This window comes from Pan paniscus, chromosome 13, assembly GCF_029289425.2.
Source record: "Pan paniscus chromosome 13, NHGRI_mPanPan1-v2.0_pri, whole genome shotgun sequence".
Classification (NCBI taxonomy): Eukaryota; Metazoa; Chordata; class Mammalia; order Primates; family Hominidae; genus Pan; species Pan paniscus.
The window spans coordinates 105557979-105582533 of record NC_073262.2 but is presented as its reverse complement, the minus strand read 5'-3'; the positions used below and the strand labels follow the sequence as shown (position 1 = coordinate 105582533).

At 36.6% G+C, this 24555-nt stretch overlaps 1 protein-coding gene across 13 annotated transcripts in view; it reads right to left on the bottom strand.

The window, feature by feature from the left end:
- CARF (calcium responsive transcription factor) overlaps positions 1-24555 on the bottom strand; it is an 81059-nt gene that overhangs the window by 13477 nt on the left and 43027 nt on the right. For 12 of the 13 annotated variants that reach the window (XR_008624571.2, XR_008624569.2, XR_008624570.2 and 9 more), the window contains 7 exons: positions 21659-21779; positions 20200-20329; positions 18579-18663; positions 12887-13076; positions 7232-7352; positions 4275-4418; positions 2596-2829 (listed from right to left, as the gene is read on the bottom strand). Coding sequence is in view for 9 of the 13 variants with exons in the window: in XM_055108973.2 (XP_054964948.1) it covers positions 2596-2829; positions 4275-4418; positions 7232-7352; positions 12887-13076; positions 18579-18663; positions 20200-20329; positions 21659-21779 (1025 nt within the window). In the remaining 4 variants the exon portion in view is untranslated. Of the gene's footprint in view, positions 1-2595; positions 2830-4274; positions 4419-7231; positions 7353-12886; positions 13077-18578; positions 18664-20199; positions 20330-21658; positions 21780-24555 lie in introns of those variants that run through there. The other variant, XM_055108978.2, reaches the window with a different exon arrangement.

Sequence of the window (24555 nt, the reverse complement as noted above, 5' to 3'; positions counted from 1 at the left end):
TGTAAAGAATACAAAATGGAATAAAGACATAAACCATTTAGCAATATGCCTTTAGATCAAAAGACAGAAAGGTTCTCTTTCAGTATAAACTTCTATAAAGTATGGTTTATAGCCCTGTAAGTAATTTATATTTTCCTATTTAAACTTTTTCCATACAACATAGAATTATTGCAGACTATAGAAATGTAATATTTTCATTGGTAAAACATCTAAATATATTAGAGTGAGTTTTGTTATTATTTTTTGAGATGGAGTCTCGCTCTGTCGCCCAGGCTGGAGTGCAGTGGTGTGATCTCGGCTCACTGCAACCTCTGCCTCCCGGGTTCAAGCGATTCTCCTGCCTCAGCCTCCCGAGTAGCTGGGACTACAGGAGTGTGCCACCACGCCCGGCTAATTTTTTGTATTTTTAGTAGAGACAGGGTTTCACTATGTTGGCCAGGCTGGTCTCGATCTCCTGACCTCGCGATCCGCCCGCCTCGGCCTCCTAAAGTGCTGGGATTACAGGCGTGAGCACCACGCCCAGCTGAGCTTTGATATTTTTATGAATTTAAAGAAATCATTATTTTCAGTTTAAGTATAATAATGTTTTTAATGCTGTGTCAGGCACTGTATGGAACACTTCACATCAAATATCTCCTTTAACCCTTAATGATCAACGACATACGTACAATTATCATTCCCACTTTACAGATGATAGAACTAAGGACTGTAGAAGTGAAATAATTTGCCCAAAATCATACACCTACCTAGTAAACAAGAGAGCTTGGGCCTATACCCAGGTTATGTGCGTAAACATCATGTTACATTGCTTCCAAAAGTATCAATTAATATTATATGAAATATGATGGGCTTGAATTTTACATGGAGACAAAAGAAGATAGAAATAGAAGGCAGCACTGTTATTTAATTGTATAAAAAATCAATATATAAAAGAAATGATAAAATTTAACATATATATGCTTATTACATTTGGTGGACCAAATCGCAGAACTGTATTATACTTCCATTCTTAAGATTCAGGTTTAGTAAATAGTGAATGGCTTTACTAAATTTTTGCCTTATGCTAATGATGCCCCAGTGGAAATAAATATAAAATGTCTAAGAAAACTGCTAAATAGAAAAGTCATGTATTAATTAGGAAATAATTCTAGGAATCACAGTAAGCTCTCAGTTAACATCATTGTTAGGTTCCTGGAAACTGAGACCTTAAGTGAAAGGACATACAACAAAACCAAATTATTTTCTCCAATGCTATAAGAAAACACTGAATCAGGTGCAGTGGCTTGCTTCTGCAATCCCATCTTCTTGGGTGCATCACTTGAGGCCAGGACTTCAAGACCAGCCTGGGCAACATAGCAAGACCCCTGTTTCTTTTACAAAAAAAGTAAAAAAAAAACAACAAAAGAAAAGACGTTGAACAGAACGATATAACTCAAGGACCTGCTGTATTTCCTTTTGGTTAAAGTAGCAGTTTTCAAGAACCTATTCATGACTTTAAGAGGGGGCTTACTATATTTATTTTGTTATTCAGATCAGATTACACAATAATCAGTAAGAGCAAGGCTAAGTATCATAAATCATGGTAATAGGCACAGGCTATATAGCGTTAGGCCTAAATTTCAGTTCTGCCACTGCCTTTTTTTTTTTTTTTTTTTTTTTAGACGGAGTCTCGCTCTGTAGCCAGGGTAGAGTGCAGTGGCGCGATCTCGGCTCACTGCAACCTCCGCCTCTCGGGTTCAAGCAATTCTCTGGCCTCAGCCTCCCGAGAAGCTGGGACTACAGGTGCGTGCCACCATGCCCAGCTAGTTTTTGTATTTTTAGTAGAGACGGGGTTTCACCATGTTGGCCAGGATGGTCTCGATCTCCTGACCTCATGATCTGCCCTCCTCGGACTCCCAAAGTGCTGGGATTACAGGTGTGAGCCACTGCGCCTGACTCTGCCACTGCCTCTTAAGCCAATTATTTAACCACTCTGAGACTCCAGTTTCTCATGTGTAGAATTGGGATAAATATACCAACTTAATAGTGCTATTGTTAGACTAAATGAGATCATACATGTAAAAAGCCTAGCACAGTACCTGGCACACACAAAATAAGTAATTATATAATTACTTATATAATTATTATTATTTCCTGAGGATCAAAAAACTTAGACCAGAGTACTACAAATAAAATTTCATTAGACAAAGAACTATCCAAATTATTGTGTTGTAATAAAATTTAACTGCATTTCAAATAGTATCTTGGCCTGGGTTTTAAAATCTTTGGTGCTACAAAGGTTTTCTTCTCTAAAAGTATTTATTAACTATTTCACTTTATACATCATTTAGACATAGTCGAATTTGCCAAATCCAAATATAGAATGTCTCAAGTGAGTAATCAGAATTATAATAAACCATATTACACCATTGCTTGCCAAGCATTTGTTAGAAAACGATCAGTTTATAAATAAGATTATTTTAATAAATTAATAAACTATATTCCTTATCTACCCTGATAGCATATATTTTGGAAAATATCTCCAATGTTCACTGTATTATTTAAAGCAACAAACAAAACTGAAAAACGTAAAAGAACAATGCTCTTCTATTGTACCTTAGCTGTTTCCTTACTGCATACACTTGTTCTATTCCCTGTGATACTAATTCTTGAATCTTATGTGCTACTTGAGGATGTAAACGTGAGGGTAATGCACAATTCTCATCTCTAACTGCAGTTTCCTCTTCTTCAAGAGAAGACACAGGAAAAGGAGAAGGTGACAAAGTGAGGCAGGGAGTCTCTAATTCATGATACTGATGAGCTTGCTGTGTAGGTAACTGTACATACCACCTGGTAAGAGAAAATATTTAAAATTACTAAAATTTAAACAATAAATTATTTAATATTATTAGACCAAAGTAGGAATCATAATTACTTAGGTTAATACTCATAAAAAAAAGAATCCTTTAAGAAAAAATTATATATGGTTATTTCATATCAAATAAAATTTAAAATGATCTCTTAACTCTTCTAAGATTTGCTTTATATCCAATTAAATTAAAATATTTGTAAATATTTATAGACTTTCACTGTGGTCCTACAGTTGAGGGAGATACAGGGATTTTAAGTATATATGAAAATGGCATTTTAAATTTCATATTAATTGTATTATTTTGGGTTCATGAGAAAATTCATATTAAGTACATTTTACCTCAAAATAAAGAGAAGACATTGTAAATCATCATCTTTTGAACTGTGTATTTTCCCATTCATCAAACATTCGTCCCAAATTACACTTCTCTGTTACACCTACCATCCTTCCAACCAAAGATAGAACCTGTCAAGACTGAACTTTATGGTTGATTCTTTCCTCACAGGAGCTCAACATACTGCCTCTACAGCACTCCCAGCTCCTGCTGGCCAAGTGAGCAAGAGAATTAACTAAAGGTGAATGCAGATCTCTTGGAGAGCCATGAAAAAAAAAAAAAAAAAAAAAAAAGAAAAGTAGACGGTAGGAAAATGAACTAATCTGGTAGGATACTGCTTTAATTGATATTTCTGTATAAAATTATTACAATGACTGACAATGCCTACTTAAAAATTATATGCAATGCTCTTCAAACTGCAGGATCTAATTTTTTTAGTGATATTTTTGACTTTCATTGAAGGATCTAATTGTTGACTCAATTTATTTTTCACATACCTAAAAGTTTTTTTAAAGATCACACGAAAACGATATTCCATACACTTAAATCCATTATACAATAACAAATTATTCACCCAGACTGACACATAAAGGAAAGTAAAAAAGAATGCTAATATTTCACATTTAAAACCTAAAGCATAAAAGGTGTGAAATGGAATTTTATTTACGGCTTGGAATTCATTTCTGGCTGCCGTAAGTAATCAAAGATTAGTTTTTAAAAAATGACAGGCGGCTGAAGTTTCTGCTCATAGTAAGTAGCTAAAACAAAGTACTAAATATATAATAAAGTGTATTAAGTATGTCTTTGTCATTTTGAGAAAAAGCTTTTACATGGTATATGGTATACAGAGTATATGCTATACAGTATGGAATAATTCTTTGGTCTGAATTATCTACAACTTGGGGCTAAGAAACTCAATGGCTTACACAGTGGCAAATCAATTTAATACCTAGGGAACTATTGATATCTCTACCTTATAAAACTGTTACTTAATGATATAGTTGGAAAACTATAATTTCCCTTACAAAATAATTCTTGGAAATTGAGCTAATTAATTTGTAAAATAAAAGAACTATAAAAATGTCATACCTAAGAACACCACCAGCATCTACCAAGTTCTTCTTTAGCATGTTAAAAGCTTTCTCCTGCTCCATTCTGATAATTTTCTTGTCAATTTTGGGGTCTGTAGGAACTCTATATTCAGGAAACTTCTGTACCTTTTTAATGTAAATCCTTTATACAAGATAAAGAAGAATTTGTTTCATTATATTATAATCTCAAGATAATCTATCTTATCAACCACAAGTCTACTTTAAGCATTTAAGCTTAGAGAAAATTCAATTTATCTGTAAAGTATTCAGAGGCTTATGTAAAATATATGCCATATTCTCAGTTGTATTAATACTTAGCAAATTAAAAGTAAACATTATTTAAAAATATCTAAGTACTTACAGATTTCACTATTTTTTTCCCCTAGATTTGCATTCTCTTCATTCTCCTGGAAGGCATAATCACCTCATGCCTGGATTACTTACTTATTTATTTATTTATTTATTTATTTATTTTTTGAGATGGAGTTTTGCTCTTGTTGCCCAGGCTGGAGTGCAATGGCATGATCTCAGCTCACCACAACCTCCACCTCCCGGATTCCAGCGATTCTCCTGCCTCAGCCTCCCAAGTAGCTGGGATTACAGGCGTGTGCCACCACTCCTGGCTAATTTTGTATTTTTAGTAGAGACAGGGTTTTTCCATGTTGGTCAGGCTGATCTGGAACTCCCAACCTCAGGTGATCCGCCCACCTCGGCCTCCTGAAGTGCTGGGATTACAGGCATGAGCTGCCATGCCTGGCCCTGGATTACTTTCATAGCCTCCTTCCAGGCCTGTGCCTCCAATCTTTCATTACTTAAATCCACTTGATAATTCAATGTCACAGGTGATTCTCCTGCCTCAGCCTCCCCAGTAGCTGGGATTACAGGCATGTGTCACTATGCCTGGCTAATTTTTTTTGTATTTTTAGTAGAGACGGGGTTTCACCATGTTGGTCAGGCTGGTCTCAAACTCCTCACCTCAAGTGATCCGCCCACCACAGCCTCCCAAAGTTCTGGGATTATAGGCGTGAGCCACCACACCTGGCCTCTATAGCTTTATTTATATGGTTCTCCTAACCTACAATATCATCCCTCTAACTCTCTACCCACCCAAATTCAATTTAAACTTCAACATCCAGTTTAAATTGTACTTTCTTTCCTGCCATGAATTTGTATGGATATATTCCTTCTTTAAATACCTAAATAGGTAGTTAAATCATATATTTCACACTATATTCTATACTATCATGTTGTCTACTAGTTTTTGTTTCCTGATCTGTTCCCCGGGATTAAGTAAAATTTTATTCCTCTTTTGGTTTCCCTCCTTCCTATGGCACCCAATGTAGTTTCTGGGCACAGAGTAGACAGTCAAAAAGTACTTGTAGAATGATGGAAAATAAAATTATTTCTTCACATGTAGAGGTTTTCTCCCAAGTTATACCTAAAGTTTTTATAATGCTTATATTTAAGAAGCAGTTGATAAGTTTCAAGTCAAGGCTAAATGGAAAAAAAAAAGCAACTGAAAGTTTGTTTCACAGTCAGGTTTAAATATTACCTAAAGTTAATATTGCAGGATTAAATATGAAAAGCCTTGTAAATGGGCTTTAAAAACTTCTTGAGAATGCTAAGGTATTTATTTTATTTTTTTTTTTTTGAGACAGAGTCTTGCTCTGTTGCCCAGGCTGGAGTGCAGTGGTGCAGTCTCGGCTCACTGCAACCTCCGTTTCCTGGATTCAAGCGATTCTCCTGCCTCAGCCTCCCGAGTAGCTGGGATTACAGGGGCCCGCCACCACGGCTGGCTAATTTTTTGTATTTTTAGTAGAGACGGGGTTTCACCAGTTGGCCAGGCTTGTCTTGAACTCCTGACCTTGTAATCCGCCCACCTCGGCCTCCCAAAGTGCTGGGATTACAGGCGTTAGCCATCATGCTCGGCCAAGAATGCTAAGGTATTTATAATGTGAGATGTGATGCTAAAAGTGTTTCAAAGATCAACTAAGTCCAACCACTACATATTATCTTTTAAATTTTTTATTTTACTTAATAGTTTAAAACACTTTCAATATATTTTAAGTCTTAAAATACTTTCAATGTCTAAAAAATTTACATTCATAAAGGACATTGTAAAATCTTTCATTGGTTCACATTTTTCATTCTTACCAAGAGCAATGACTACTCTGTAGTCCTAATCTATCTAAAACTTACTACGTTGGTCTCATAATTTGCTGCTAAATTTATAAAATCGCTCTAAAAAGCAATTTGCAATATTTGTCAACATTTTTAAAAGATACAGCCTTTGCCCTAGCAATTTCATTTCTAGGAATTTTTCCTACTGAAACACTTGTAGGAGTGCACAAATATGTACAATGTTAATAACTGCAGCTTTGTATAATACTAATAAGGAATACCTTTCACAGCTTACATGAATTAAATGATAATTCATCCATAAATGGAATATTATATGGCTATTAAAAATAGTACTTTTATGTACATCTATGGAGTCAGCTTTGAGATACACTGAGAATGAAAAAAAGGAAAGTATGTCATTACATTCACACTAGTATGTAACATATCTGTGCAGCAGATAACCACAATAGGCATTCAGATTGAGAATAAATCTATGTGAATTCATATCAAGAAAAAAGGTACACTACTATGTAAGTTTAAGGAAAGAAAATATTAGTGAGCTTTACTGAGATTTTCAACAACATTTATAGGGGTAAAGAAGGAGATCTCTGCCTCTCTGCCTTTATATGCATCCATATACACAGAATATCTTTGGAAGATGACTCAAAAAACTAGTAAGAGTTGTTGCTTTAAAGACAGAACAAATGTGGGTAAGAGAAAACTTAGAATTCACTGTATACTTTTTGGTACTGTATAAACCTAATAAAAATATGTGTATTAGCTATTCAAAAATAAGTTCTTAATAAGAAACAAATAAAAGAAAATAAAGCTTACCGAGCTGGACAAGTGGCTTTGTAGAGCTGACAAGACCTGCTTTCCTGCTCACTGACTTTTTTTAACTGGAAACCTTTTCTTCTTGGCCCATACTGACACTCCATTACCACAGCTCTACTCCCTGTGGGCCAAAACCAACTATTGATATTAATTCAAGTGTCCATCTATTCTAGACACTAGATTAAAAGTAACTTGGTGGTGGCAATGTCAAAATCTTTCAAATATACAGCTTTAAGGAAAGAAAACATTAGTAAGTCTTACTTACATATACAAACATATAAATTTAAAAGTTTATTTTAAAATTTACCAAAGGTACCATAATTATGGTAAGAAAATTAGTGAATATCACATTTACTGAATGTCTACTGGCATATAATTTTTTTTTTTTCTTATTGAGACGGAGTCTCACTCTGTCACCCAGGCTGGAGCACAGTGGAGCAATCTTGGCTCACTGCAACCTCCACCTCCTGGGTTCAAGCAGTTCTCCTGCCTCAGCCTCCCAAGTAGCTGAGACTATAGGCGTGTGCCACCACGCCAGGCTAATTTTTGTATTTTTAGTAGAGACAGAGTTTTGTCATGTTGTCCAGGCTGGTTTTGAACTCCTAAACTCAAGTGATCCGCCTGCCTTGGCCTCCCAAAGGGCTGTGATTTAGAGGCATGAGCCACTGCATCCCACCTGACATATGGTTTTTATACCATTTTATAAATAGTGAGCAAATGTTACATTTGGTTAATAAATATTGGTATCATTTAAAATTTTATTTCCTTTTATAATTATTTTCTTGTTTTTATTTGGGCTGTTAATACAGCAGCCAGCCCTAAGATGGCCCCCAGTAATCCATGCCTTCTAGCATTCATGTCCTTGAGTAATCCCCTCCCCTTGAATATGGGCTAGACTTACTAACTTACGTTTAATAAATATGGCCAAAGTGGTAGGAAGTAATTTTTGATATTAGGCTGCAAAAAGACTGTAACTACCATTTGGGTACTCTCTCTTACTCTTGCTTGAATTGCTCTCTCTGGATGTAATCAGCTGCCAAGTGGTAAGGGAGCTCTGTGGAAAGGTCCACGTGGCAAGGAATAAGGCCTGCTGACAGCCACAAGAGTGAATCTGAAAGTAGACCCTCCCTCAGTCAAGTCATGAGACAACTGCAGCAGAACCACTTTGCTGAGTCACTCTTGGATTCCTGACTCACAGAAACTGTGAGATAATTAACGTTTGTCGTTTTCAGCCACTACGTTTGGGATAATTTGTTACACAGCAATAGATAATACAAATAAGTAGATGTGAAAATTATATAACTTAAAATTTTAAGTTGAATATCTTACACTACTGTAGGATACAACAAACTTTTAAAATATAAAATAAAAACACCAATTACTAATACAAATGTTAATAAAGCTGACATTAAAATATAAAAACTTCTGTTTAAAAGACACCATAAGTAAATATAAAAGTAATAGTGTGAGAAATAGCATTTTATAAGATATATAACATAGTAATTCCCCATGTAGAATTACTATGTAGACTACAAACAATCATAAATAATTAATAAACAACCACTCAGAAAAATGTGCAAAGGCTATGAATAGCCAAGTCAGAAAGAAAAAAAAGGTAGTAAATGAACAAAGAAAAAGATGTTCAACTTTACTAGTAAACAGGGAAATGCAAATTAAAACAATAGTAAAATACTATTTCATACTCCTTGGAATGGCAAAAATAAAAACATTCTATAATACTCTATAAAAACTGAATCCACTGATCAATCTGAACACCACAAACAGAGAGACACACACAGATGGCAATAAGTACACAGCACACCGAGGAGGTATTCTTGCAAAAATCAAATCTGCATTTAATCAAGGCTCTAGACCTGTTTACAGAAAATACAAGAGATAAAGAACAAAAACTACATCACACAGATGGAATAAGCAAAACCCAGAATATGGCAAATATTACAGAACAAACTACCTAGAAGAGGAGAGAAATCTTCAAATGAAAAGAAGTTTAAGAGATTTATTAACTAAATGCAGTCTGTGGACCCTGTTTGGATTTGAATTTCAACAACCTTTGAGGAGAGGAAAAAAAACCTGTGAGGTAAGTGGGAAAATGTAAACGCTGAACATTTTATAACATTACAAAGTTACTGTTAATTTTCTTATTAAGTGTGATCACAGGATTCTCATATATGTATGTGTGTGTGTATATATATATATACACACATATATGTATATACATATGTAAGGAGTCCTTATCTTTTAGAGATATATACTTTAGTATACACCATATACTTTAGTAATTACAGATGGAATGATATATCTGAAATGTGCTATAAAACCATCTAGGGAATGAGGAAGTGTAAGGGGTATGAGACAAGATTGACCGTATACTGATAGTTGTTGAAGCTGGAAGATAGATACCTAGAGTCATGGGGTTTCTTATATTATTATCTCTACTTTGATTCACATGTAAAAATTTCCATAATGTAAAGGTTTTTTAAGGCTTTAAAAAACCTTTTTAAGGTGTGGCCACAGTGGCTCACGCCTGTAATACCAGCACTTTGGGAGGCTGAAGTGGGCAGATTGCTTGAGTTTAGGAGTTTGAGACCAGCCGAGGCAACATGGCAAAACCTCATCTCTCCAAAAAAATACAAAAATTAGCTGAGCATGGTGGCATATACCTGTAGTCCCAGCTACTCAGGAAGCTGAGGCAGGAGGATCTCTTGAGCCAAGGAGATTGAGATTGCAGTGAGCTGAGATCACACCACTGTACTCCAGCCTGGGTGACAGAGTGAGACCCCGTCTCAAAAAAACAAACAAACAAACAAAAAAAGATTTTTAAACATCTGGCAATGCTAAGTCATGAAGTAAAAGTGGGGAAATGAAATTTTCACACACTGCTGACAGGAGTGAAAATTGGTACAACTGTCAAACCCTTATGTACAAATCTGAAATCCAAAAAGCTCAGAAAACAGTTTTTTCAGGACTCACTTGGCTGCGAAACCAGGCCTGAGCTGTGTGAGGTTATTTATAGTCTTTATTTGTTTCTCTTGGTGTGGCTATCTATCTAATTAAAGAATTGGTGTTTGATTATGTGATATTGGCTATAACAGGGGTCTCTAACCTCCAGACTGGACCACTACCAATCTGTAGCCTGATAGGAACCAGGCCACACAGCAGGAGGTGAGCAGTGGGCAAGGCAGCAAAGCTTCATCTGTATTTACAGCCACTCCCTATCACTTGCATTACCTCCTGAGCTCTGCCTCCTGTCAGATCAGTGGCAGCATTAGATTCTCATAGAAACACGAACCCTATTATGAACTGCACATGCAAGGGATCTAGGTTGCTGGCTCCCTATCAGAATCTAATGCCTGATGATCTCTCACTGTCTCCGATCACCTCCAGCTCAGACCTGCTAGTTGCAGGAAAACAAGCTCAGGGCTCCCACTGACTCTACATTCTGGTGAGTTGTGTAACTATTTCATTACATATTACAATGTAGTAATAATAGAAATAAAGTGCACAATAAATGTAATGTGCTTGAATCATCCCAAAACCATCCCCCATCCCCCATCCTGGTCCGTGGAAAAACTGTCTTCCACAAAACCAGTCCCTGGTGCCAAAAATATTGGGGACTGCTGGTCTATAGAATACCTGCTAGGAGTATTCCATAATGTTACCATATTACATTCAAAAAATTCAGAATTCTGAAATATACCTGGTCCAAAAAAATTCAAAGGGATTCTGGACCTGTACAATCACTTTTGAGAGCAATTTTTTTTTTTTTGAGACGGAGTCTCGCTGTCGCCCAGGCTGGAGTGCAGTGGCATGATCTCGGCTCACTGCCATTCTCCTGCCTCAGCCTCCCGCGTAGCTGGGACTAGAGGCACCCGCCACCTCGCCCGGCTAATTTTTTGTATTTTTAGTAGAGATGGGGTTTCACCGTGTTAGCCAGGATGGTCTCGATCTCCTGACCTCGTGATCCACCCGCCTCGGCCTCCCAAAGTGCTGGGATTACAGGCGTGAGCCACTGCGCCCGGCCTTGAGAGCAATTTTAAGATAATCTTGTAAAGATGAAATGGGCATAATTCACAACCAGCAATTCTACTTTAAGGCATATACTCTAGAAAAACTAATTACAGCTTTTCATTAGAGTATATATAGTGTGGAGGTTTGACTACAGCATTCTTTGTAATAATGAAAAGTTGGAAACAACCTAAATGATGATCCATAGAAAAATACTTGTGGTTTGGTCACATGCTGGAATATTATACAATGATTAAATTGTATTAACTAGGATTTATAACTATCAATACCAATATATGTAAAAAAAAGGGTGAATGAAAATATTTGCAAAACAATATCTACACTTTACTATTTATACATTTTTTTAAAATCCAAAACAATAAAATGTATTATTGTAGATACAATATGTAAGGTAAAGTATAAAAATACAGACTAGAACGATACACATGAAATTCACGTAGTAGCTACCTATGGAGGGTTAAGGAGATTAAAACTAGGATGGGAAAAAGGAAGACTATAGGATTTCAAGTTCATTTTATTATTTGTTAATTTTTTTTTTTAAAGACAGGGTCTTACTCTGTCACCCAGGCTGAAGTTCAGTGGCATGATCACGGTTCACTGCAGCCTCGACCTCCAAGGGTCAAGTGATCCTTCCACCTCAGCTTCCCAAATAGCTGGGACTACAGCCCCATGCCACCATGTCCAGGTAATTTATTATTTTTTGTAAAGATGAGGTCTCCCTGTTTTGCCCAGGTGGGTCTCAAACTCGTGAGCTCAAGCAATCCTCTCGCCTTGGCCTCCCAAAGTGCTGAGATTAGAGGCATGAGCCACCATGTTTAAAATAAATAAATAAATATATAAATAAATAACCCAGCTCATTTATTTTTAATGCTGCATTTCTTTTATAGAATACTGATGAAACTCAGGCAGAAGTGGTTACATTTATCTCATCTTAAGTATTTCTCATTAACCTCAGAGGTCCAGGATGAAACTGCAACTCTTTCAGCTAAATTAGTGCCCTCATAGTCCTAAAATAAATTGCTTAGTTTTAGATTCTTTGGGGCTCTAACTAGTCTAAGAGATTTGCTTGAAACTCTACTCCCTTAGTAAACAACTAACCCAGTGTCTGAGAATACTGTATATAACATACCTAATGCTTGAGAACTTTAGTATCAGAATTCTATAACTCTAGATTGTATACAAATTCTATACAGTAACTCCAGAGTTACAAGCTACATAAAATAGACATAAATTTCTCCCACAATACAAATTAAGAGAGAAGGCTAAAATATTTAATCTGAAGGGGAAAAACACAGCTGATGTACATATTTAAAATAAAATTGCTCTTTTAACATTTTATTAAATAGGTTTAATGGAAACTTCGACATTTTATTTTTCAGTATAATATATGAAAGAAGTCTTATTTATTCATTGATATATTAAAATGCAATATTATAAAGTAATTGATTATATTTTCTATAAGTTTTTTCAATTTAATATGCATTTTAATCAATTAGCATTCAATTGTCAGCTACCAAAATAAAAATGTTATCACCTTAGGAAAATCACATTTTGACAATGGACTATGGCTGCTGCTGAACCTTTTAAAATAATTCTTTAAAAAAGTACCTGCATTAACAAATGGGATTCCATCATATGGAACATACTGGGATTTCCACATCAAGCGTGTAGCAGGCTTGGCTGGGCTTGGAGACTGACGGGTCCCCCAAACACTCTGTGTTTGCTGCTTGTGAAATGTTAGGACACTTTCTAATTCAGTCTCACTTACACAGTAGCCACGGTATGAATCTCCAATTTTCTGCATGTGGTAGAAATTAAACAAAATTACTAGCAAATACACTTCATTGCATAATAAATGTAATGAGATGGTTGTCCAAAATGGAAGACTCATCACCTTTCACAAGAGAATGTCATTTGTGCCCTCAGATCAATGGTCTATTACAATCAGTGGGTCTGATTTGAGTTCAACCAGGTGTTTGTTAGGGAATATAATGCCAAACTCATTGCCATACTATCTTTATCAACGTCTTGTTTGAGAGAAAGAATATTTAGAAAAGATAACTTGCAAGAACATATAATGTATATAAATTCTTTCAGATATTTAAAACTTTATCCTGGATCAATCCAGATCAGTGTAAAACTAGCCACAAAGTACTCATTTCCTATGGGGCCTCCTTTACTGAAACTGATTTTTTTTGGTGGAGTGAGGTTGGAAGGAGAAAGGAAAGAGGAGGGAAGGAAGGAAGGAGGGAGGGAGGGAAGGAGGGAAGGAGAGAAGGAGGGAAGGCGGGAAGGCGGGAAGGCGGGAAGGTGGGAAGGCGGGAAGGTGGGAAGGTGGGAAGGCGGGAAGGCAGGAAGGCAGGAAGGCCTGAGATTAATTTTGATAGGATGCCATGCATCTGTTAGAAACCCAATGAAAACTGTGAGTGATTGATAAAAAGGCTGTAGAAAAATTTGCTCATTATATCAACATTCTTTTTATGAAGATCTTTCTCTGAGGCCGGGCACAGTGGCTCATGTCTGTAATCCCAGCACTTTGGGAGGCCAAGGTGGGCAGATCACCTGAGGTCAAGAGTTCGAAACCAGCCTGGCCAATATGGTGAAACCCCATCAGTACGAAAAATACAAAAATTAGCTGGGCGTGGTGGCACTTGCCTGTAGTCCCAGCTACCTGGGAGGTTGAGGCACAAGAATCCCTTGAACCTGGGAGACGGAGGTTGCAGTGAGTTGAGATTGTGCCATTGTGCTCCAGCCTGGGCAACAGAGCAAGACTCTGTCTAAAAAAAAAAAGAAGATCCTTCTCTGAGAGAAATTTCTGTCTGGTCTTAGTACCAAAAATAGTTAATGGTTTGCTTTTATCTTATGGAAATTAGCATAATTTTTAAATCTAAAAGGCACAGAATTTAGTAACTATGCTTCCCCTTTTGAAAAGCATATACCTAGATTATAGACAAGTACATGTATACATGCACACACACACAGTTGGTTAAGACATGTATTTTCTTACTTCCATTTATGTTCCCATCCTTGTCTTTCTTTATTGTTTAGCTCCCACTTTTAATTTCTACCTTGCTAATATATTTTACGTATTTTTTGTAAGCTCTCTTAAATTCCTTCTAAAACAAGGAAAGGTGTAAATAAATAATGTAAATTAATTGATATTATCTATATACAACCATTTGAGTATCCTCGTACTAGAGGAGAAACTTTTTCTTTTCTTTTTTTTTTTTTGTTTTTGAGATGGAGTTTCACTCTTGTTGCCCAGGTTGGAGTGCAATGGCGCTATCTCATCTTACTGCAACCTTCATCTCGTGGGTTCAGATGATTCTCCTGCGTCAGCCTCCCAAGTAGCTGGGATTACAGGCGTGCGTCACCATGCCTGGTATTTTTAGTAGAGACAGGGTTTCGCCATGTTGACCAGGCTGGTCTCAAACTCCTGATCTCAGGTGATCTGCCTGCCTCAGCCTCCCAAAGTGATGGGATTACAGGCATGAGCCACTGCACCCAGCTGGGGAGAAACTTTTTTTTCAATACCAACAGAAAAAACATGTTAACTGTGATCTCTTACAATGAAATGCAGAGACCTAGAATTGACTCCATGTATGTTTCCCCCTTAGAGGAAATAAGAACAGAGATGTGGGCAGAAAGGAAGAATACATTTAACAAATAGAAAGGTATCAAAATACTGTTGTGGCTGTACTTTTGGTTATAATAGTTAAGAGATAATCTGATGCCAAACAATACATTATCTGCAATTTCCTCTAAAATAATGAAAATGCTTATAATTTTTCTGCTAACCTAGACAACTCTTTATCAAAATATTCACCACAAATAAATGGATATAAATTTTAGCTATACTATAATCTACTTATAAATAAAATTAGAATATATGTCAATAAAGAAAAAATCAGTATAATATAATCAGAACTATATATACTTATAAATAGGCTTACAGATAACATTTTAATACAGTATTGACATTTGTCCAGTTAATACACTTTAGTCAAATCTGAAAAAAATGCCTATAGTAAAACATCATTAAATGAGAAATTCAAAAAATAAAAGATTACTAAACAATATTTTGAACCAAAATGCAGAAAATATTTCCTCAGCCATTAACCCAATTTTTTTTTTTTTTTTTTTTTTTTTTTTGAGACGGAGTCTCCCTCTGTCACCAGGCTGGAGTACAGTGGTATGATCTCAGCTCACTGCAACCTCCGCCTCCTGGGTTCAAGCGATTCTCCTGCCTCAGCCTCCCGAGTAGCTGGGACTACAGGCATGCGCCACCATGCCAGATTAATTTTTGTATTTTTAGTAGAGACAGGGTTTTACCATGTTGGCCAGGATGGTCTCAATCTCTTGACCTCGTGATCCACCCGCCTCAACCTCCTAAAGTGCTGACAGATGTGAGCCACCGCACCCAGCCAACTCAAAAATTTTTTTATCACTGATACAGCTTGGGAGAGGAGAAAGAACCCCTCACTGGGAAAGAAGTGGTTCATCTTGGACAACCATACTCAAGTCTGTTGGACAGGAGTACTCAGTTTCTTACAAGATATACGATGATTTTAGGTAAGCCACACAATGCACTATAGTTGTAACATAAGGTGATTTGGTTGCATGATTGTTTTAATAAATGCTCTAATATCCATAGCATTCCATGAGGCTTGTAATAATGATTTTTAAAACCCTCATCAAACAATCACAACAGTAACTTTAGGAAACCACTGAAAAACCATGACTAACAAAAGGTAGGGGGAGAAAAAGCTAAAACTACACACACACACACACACACACACACACACATATATATGTATATACATACATGTACTCTACTTAGAAAAGCAACAACAATAGTGTCCTAACAAATGTAATACATATAGCACAAGGTTTTTTATGAGAAATTTTCTCAAAATATTAAAATAGAATATTTTTTCTTTCCCACATTTTAAGATTTGTTTAAAACAATGAAGCATTCTGATAGTTAAATATTCACTACCATCTATGGTTTGTATATAGAGTAGGCATGGTCCCTTTCCTCAAAAAGTCTAATTTTTATGTAACAGTGAACAACCCACGCTAGTAAATAATTTTATTTTTAAATTTTTTTTTTTGAGATGGAGTCTTGCTCTGTCACGGACTGGAATGCAGTGGCGTGATGTTGGCTCACTGCAACCTCCATCTCCTAAAATCAAGCGATTCTCCTGCCTCAGCAGCTGGGACTACAGGTGCCCACTACCATGCCCGGCTAATTTTTGTATTTTTAGCAGAGATGGGGTTTCGCCACGTTGGCCAGGCTGCTCTCGAACTCCTGACCTCAAGTGATCTGCCCGCTTTGGCTTCCCAAAGTGCTAAAATTAGAGGAGTGAGCCACCGCACCCGGCCTAAGCTAGTAAATAATTAAGAATGACAATTAATACTGAAGAATTTAAAGAGAGAAATAGATAAAGGCTAAAATAATCATTAGATAATTTATAGAAAAGACATGTAGGACTTGCATTGGGATTTGAAGAATAGTTAGAAATGGTAAGTAGAAGAAAAAAGTAACATATAGGAAAAGGAAATAAAAATGGGTAAAGGGAGAGCTAAAGAAAAATTCTGGAGTATCTGTCATGAGTAGGAGGACTAGGCTAACAAGAATGAAGATGAGTTTGAGAAAAGTAGGAAATAAAGTAGGACAACGTAGGATGATACCAGATTATGAAAGGCCTTTGAAGCTAGCTACAGTGGCTAAATAATGTGGAAAAAATAACATGACTTATTGGGCACTGAGAAAAGACAATTAAAACAATCTTCAAATACAAGTAGCCTTAGAAAAATATACATTAGGGACCAGAAATGGGAGGGTCAAAGATGTTAGGGGGCAGGCTATTCCTGTAATCAAGCACAAGAGGACAAAGGCCTATTGAAAAATGGGCCAAAAAGAAAAAGATACTTTAAAGGAAAAACTAAAAGAATCTGGTGACTACTTCTGGGCGCGGTGGCTCATGCCTGTAATCCCAGCACTTTGGGAGGCTGAGGCGGGAGGATCACCTGAGGTCGGGAGTTCGAGACCAGCCTGACAAACATAGCAAAACCCTGTCTCTACTAAAAATACAAAAATTAGCTGAGCGTGGTGGCACGCGCAAGTAGTCCCAGCTACTCAAGAGGCTGAGGCAGCAGAATCGCTTGAACCTGGGAGGTGGAGGTTGCTGTGACCTGAGACAGCACCACTGCACTCCAGCCTGCGTGACAGAGCGAGACTCCATCTCAAAAAAATAAAAAAGAAAAAGAATCTGGTGACTACCTAAATGTGGGAAAGCAAGAAATTAGTACAAAACTTTATGCCTGGGTATCTAAGGAAACAGTATTTGTCATTACACAGACATGGAATTTTGGAAGTGGAGCTAGTTGTTGCATGGTAGATGATTTCAGTATGGGATATGGTGAATTTGAGGTGAAATTCAAATAAACCTTCAAGCAAGTAGCCAGATATCTGGGACAAGAGGAAGGCAGAATTCAAAATCTGGCCTGGCGCAGTGGTTCACACCTGTAATCCCAGCACTTTGGGAGCCTGAGGTGGGTAGATCACCTCAGGAGTTTGAGACCAGTCTGGCCAACATGGTGTAATCCCATCTCTGCTAAAAATACAAAAATTAGCCAGGTGTGGTGGCACATGCCTGTAGTCCCAGCTACTCAGGAGGCCGAGGCACAAGAATCGCTTGAACCCAGGAGGCAGAAGTTGCAGTGAGCTGAGATTGCACCACTACACTACAGCCTGGGGGACAGAGTGAGACTCTGTCTCAATAAATAAATAAATAAATACATAAATACATAAATAAATAAACTGGTGATACGGACTTGAAAATCATTTTTGTAGATGTCAGTTGAAAGTCAACAAAGTAGGTAAGTGCTCCAAAAGACAAAATATAGAGAAAAAAGACAAAGTCAGAAAGTGAGCCTTGAAGAATTTTCTACTGATAATATGAAAAAAAAAAAAATAAGTGCAAGCAAAGAAAGAAAATAAATGGTTGAAAAGTAAATAGTAGAGAAACATGATAGTGAAGTTTCATGGACTACGAGGGAAGAGAGTTGCAAGAGAAGAAATAATAGTGAAATGTAAAGAGATTTATATAACCTCTGCTTTAACAGAGCTTAGAATCTCTAAGAATTCAACAATAGATGAGATCAGATTTAACATAAACACAAACAAAATACTGTAACTATAGCCTATATTAGTTGTACTCAAAAGTGGCATTTGGGGATGACCTGTGGTTATAATCAGTTAAGTAATTCTAGGTAATGATTATTTATAACTCACCTCACAGCTCCTAAGACGGCAGGCCCATATAGGTGTATTAGAAGAAAGTGGCTGAAGAGGCGCCAGAAGGGGTTCTTCCAGCATTCTGGGATAGGAGAGGAATATATATAAATATGCAGTTCAATGAACACACAAAATGCATTCAACTGCTTTATCCTCTTAGTATCAAAGACAAATATTGAAGTCATCAATAAGAAATTTTAACAATAACTACAGATTGATCTGATGGGTGCATTAGTTATTATTTTCTTTAACCACTGCTATTTTATTAACTGCTAAGTCAAAGACCTAAATTTCTTCTTCCAGATACACGTAGTCCCAACAACTTTAAGTGTTTTATATATCTCTCCCAAAGCTTATTTTGTGCTCTTATTATATAACTGTTTTCATTTATCAAAAAACTGATAAATTTGACTAGTTTGAAGTAACATTATGTGTCACTTCTTGGACTTTTGGCTAAGATCAAGTGAAAAGCAACATTATTAAGGTCTGAAATTAAATGTCAAAAATAATGTCTTAATTCAAAAATACTTTTATGGAACAATTAAAATAACATAAACAATACATAAGCCATGTACATATTTCCCTAAAATATCATAGTATTATTTTAAAACAAAAACAAAAACTGAAATAAAATTTAGCAAAAAGCATTTTAAACATTTTGCCACAGAGGAATTCTATGCATAAAAATGTGATAAAACAATTTTAAAAATTTAGGAACTATAATGAATTTTTTTTTTTTTCGAGACAGCGTCTCGCTCTGTCACCCAGGCTGGAGTACAGTGGCACAATCTCGGCTCACTGCAAGCCCCGCCTCCCAGGTTCACGCCATTCTCCTGCCTCAGCCTCCCAAGTGGCTGGGACTACAGGCGCCGGCCACCGGCCCGGCTAATTTTTTTTTTTGTATTTTTAGTAGAGACGGGGTTTCACCGTGTTAGCCAGGATGGTCTCAATCTGCTGACCTTGTGATCCGCCTGCCTTGGCATTCTAAAGTGTTGGGATTACGGGCATAAGCCACTGTGCCCAGTCTTTTTTTTTTTTTTTTAAATGATGTCTTGCTCTGTCACCCAGGCTGGAGTGCAGTGGTGCAATCTCAGCTCACTGCAACCTCCGCCTCCCGGGTTCAAGCAATTCTCTGCCTCAGCCTCCCAAGTAGCTGGGATTATAGGTGCCCACCACCACACCCAGCTAATTTTTGTATTTTTAGTAGAGATGGGGTTTCACCATCTTGGCCAGGCTGGTCTTGAACTCCTGACCTCGTGATCTACCTGCCTTGTCCTCCCAAAGTGCTGGGATTACAGGAGTGAGCCACCGCGCCTGGCCATGAATGTTTCTTTATTCTGAAAAGTCTGTTAATGTCAGACTAAATAAACTAATAAAATTTTCATACTGTTTCAAAAGATAACAGATGTCACTGAGGAAAAGTGGCACTTTTGACATTTATAGCTTCCAGAATAGCCGCCTTATGACCAAGATGCCTTAAAATAACTAAAGATATATTCAATGATAGTTCCTTCTATCTTCTGATTTTCTCTACAGTCTGCCAGCTTTAAATGTGTAATTTGTAAAAAGATTTCCATGGTGATATTAAAAGATGAGCTTCTCTTTCCCGTGGACTCACCCGGTCACTGACTTTTTGGGCAATGTGAAGGATGTTTGAGGATGAAGAATGTAATTGCTGGTATTGTCTGCTAGAGTATCCACTCTTACAGTTGGTAAGTTTCTGTCACTGGATTTCTCTTCAGGGACATCTTAACAACAAAAACAAGAACAAAGTAACGTCAATATCTTGAATAAGACCATAAGAATATACCTAACTAAAACTTATGTATTTGTAATCGGTAAAGAAAATTTATGCTTTATTGAGAATAAAGGAATAATGCTTTATTAAGAATTTCTCTGACACTTGTTTACTTTAAATTATAATACTGACTACTGTAATTTTATAATTAAGTTTTAGAATTTATATTGAACAGCCAGGATATAAAAGTGGTAGAAATAATTGTATATTAAGAGTTCTGCAATATATAGGAAAATGTAAAACTAATTTTGTTTATATACTGTGCTCATAATGTTTTCTGCAATCTATGTTTTTCTCTTAATGTCTTAATGACTATTAACAAAGAATGATAACACTAAGGTAAAAATATCTGCCCTAAACCATTAGCTATGAAGAAGCAACAAAACAGTATAGCTACGAGGTTAGAAAAGAGATTCAAATAGAGGGAAAAGGGAGGAAAGCAAAAAAATAAAAACAACAAAAAAAGAGTAATAGGCATATTACCAAACAGGTAAAGAAAGACTATACAAGGAGAAATAGGGAGCATGATTCTCTTTTCTGAATCTGAAGGAGCCAAGGAAAGAGGAAAAGAGCAAGAGGATAAAAAAAAAAAAAGTAATGAGTCACATGGCTAATAAAAATATTGATAAAGATATAAATGGCTGGGCGAAGTGGCTCACGTGCATAATCCCAGCACTTTGGGAGGCGGAGGCAGGTGGATCACCCAAGGTCAGGAGTTCAAGACCAGTCTGGCCAACATGGTGAAGCCTCGTCTCTACTAAAAATATAAAAATTAGACAGGCATGGTTGCAGGCGCCTGTAATCCCTGCTACTCAGGAGGCTGAGGCAGGAGAATTGCTTGAACCTGGGAGTCGGAGGTTGCAGTAAGCCGAGATCATGCCACCAATGTACTCCAGCCTGGGGGACAGAGCGAGACTCTGCCTCCAAAAAAAAAGATATAAATAAAAACTTCTGAAGCTATTAACATTATATTCTTGCTATTGTTGCTGTTATTATTACTGTTATCATTAATAATAATTTATTTTATGCTCATTGGTCATTTGGGAGGAAGCAGCAGTCAATCAGCTTCATAGAATTCTTAAATGAAATAGCTAACCTAGACAGGAGTTGAAAAATGAACTTTGAATTTATTTGGGCAAAGAGCTGTTTTCTAATTATTTAATTCATAATCTTTTACCTAAAGAAATCAACTTTAGCACTGACTTTCATAAGGTGATTTTTCTAAAATATTTATGTTTTTAAAACACTCTCAAATCCCCTATATCCCGTTGTTACTCACCCCGAGGACTATTCACATCCACAAGCTGCCCCTGAGGTATAATCACTTGTGCCATTCCTGTCTGGGTAGGTGGAATTACACGAAGTACCTGTCCATTTTCTGTTGGGCTGGCAACGATCATCTTGGAAGCATTAAAAAAAAAAATCAAATGCATATGCCTAGACTGATTTAACAAAAATTATTAATTAAATAAATTATTAAACACATACCTAGCTCTATGATGGATTCTATGATTTCCCCCATTTTATAGATGAAAACATTGAGGCACATAAACATTTTTTTCCAAGGTCTCACAACTTATAAGTGGTGAAGCCAGGATTAAAAACAGGCAATTTGACCCTAATCCTAGGGTCTTAACCACCAATGGTCTTAATCATTACACATGGATGAAGTCTAATTACTTGGTAATCTGAACAAGTCTGTCTGGACATAATACATTTACCTTTTGCCACTTACTGTATTATTCATACGTTTCACCTATTTGTGTGGCAACCATTTGTCTTATATTTAAAGTCATCTTCCTTAGTTTAAAAATGGTAACATGTTGGTCAGGCGTGGTGGCTCATGCCTGTAATCCTAGCACTTCGGGAGGCCAAGGAAGGCAGATCACGAGGTCAGGAGTTCGAGACCAGCCTGATCAACATGGTGAAACCCTGTCTCCACTAAAAATACAAAAATTAGCTCATGGTGGCACGCGCCTGTAATCCCAGGTACTCAGGAGGCTGAGGCAGGAGAATCACTTGAATCTGGGAGGCAGAGGTTGCAGTGAGCCGAGATCGCGCCACTATACTCCAGCCTGGGCGACAGAGCGAGACTCTGTCTCAAAAAAAAAAAAAAAAAGGTAACTTGATAAATGTCTAATTAAATAGGATTTATTTTGGTATCTCAGCATTTATATATAGCCTCTATGGTTCATAAAGAACGGTACTACAAAGTGCCTCAAAAGTCTGAAAACACAGGGAAAATAGTATATTTATTGTACTTTTTTTCAGTTTAACAACTAAACCTACTCTATCAAATTTAGAGCAATATCAACTAAAAAGACATACGAAGTTGAAGAAAAACTTTTGGGCCTATCATTTGGAAGTATAGCTAATACAGTATTTGAATTTAAGTCTATCTGATGCTTCCAGACTTCCAAAAAGTCTGGAAGCATCAGACTTCCATCAGCACCACAAAAATTTTATTACTTAACATACTACTCTCCTATTACCTCTTTAGTGCAGGTAACAATCCTTAATCATTCCAACCCACGTTCCCAGACTCCTCTTTTGCTAGGTAAAACATGAAAATATTGCTGATGCTTGACAGGGACTGTATTCCAACTTTTAAGAGAGTTACTTGAGGCCAGATACAGTGGCTCATGCCTGTAATCCCAGTACTTTGGGAGGCCAAGGCGAGAGGATCACTTGAACCCAGGAGTTTGAGCTTGGGCTACCTGTCTCTACAAAAAATTTTAAAAATTAGCTGAGTGTGATGGCATGTGCCTGTAGTACCAGCTACTCTGGGGGTTCAGGTGGGAGGATCACTTGAGGCTGGGAGGTCGAGGCTGCAGTGAGCCATGATCATGCTGCTGTACTCCAGCCTGGGTGACAGAGCAAAACCTTGTCTCAAAAAAAAAAGGGCCATTTGAAAAAATGCAAATATAAATTTGAAAAAAATTTTTTAAAAAATTTAATGTTAGGGGAAAAACTTCAACAAACTAGAATGCTTTAAATATTAATATAATCATAGATAGTTCCCAAAATTAAGAATGGGAATTGTTTCCTTCCTTCCCCAATGTTCAACAAGTTTCTTGAGATAAAAATGTCCTGCCATAACTCTTATCACTTTAGCATGAAACAGCAACTGCAAACTGATGACAACTGCTTACACGTGCTCAGTTCATAGGAAGTGGCAGCACTTCAGATGTATTACCTCATTTAATCCTCATCATGTGTATCTCAAGTATATATATTTTATAAATGAGGAAACTGTCACACAGAGGTTACAAAACTCATAGAAGGTTACACAGAGCTATTTAGTGGTAGGCTATAATTGAAACTCAAGCAATCTGACTCCTTCAAACCACCCCTCTGTACTAGCTCCCAATATTTGACAATGCTACTTAACCTAAGAAAAGACAAAAGCAAAACAATATAAAAAACCCTGCTGGACATTAAAAGGCAACAGTAATAATATTGTTTTAAATTCTTTACCCCTTATAATAAGATTAAATATCTGTGAAAAAAATATGTATATACAAATTTTCTAACTTTTAGGAATGGGGGTATGAAAAATATTCTATTCATTCTTAGAAAATAAGTGCTGTGGTTATTTTTAAATCAAAATTAAACACAAATAAGTTTTTATAAGTTATTCAATCATATACAAGTTTCATAATTAAGACTGATCTGTGGAATATCCTCTTAATTTTGAAACTATGTTTCCCAAGCATAGTAGATAAAAGTCTCATTTATTTTCTCCCTTCTTAGCTTAGTCCCCCGGTACCTAAAAAACTATTTACAATTCATATAATCTGACAATGACAATGTTAATATTACTTTTCCTATTTAAAGAAAACCCAGCTAATTACCTAAAATCTTTGCTATGAAAGCAAACATGGTTTTGAAGAGTCATGTGCTACAACACATTCTATTTCAGGCAGACCATGAAAATTATCAGAAAACTTTAGCTGAGTGGTCTTTTACCTACTAGGCCCTTTGTGTACAATATTTCTAATAAATTCAAAAGACCAATTCAGCTTCACTCCAAAACATCTTCATCCACTGCAGATTCACCCACTACAGAATCTTTACTAATAACTTTTATATAAAAAGTCATATTGGGCCGGGCACGATGGCTCACGCCTGTAATCCCAGCACTTTGGGAGGCCAAGGTGGGTGGATCACCTGAGG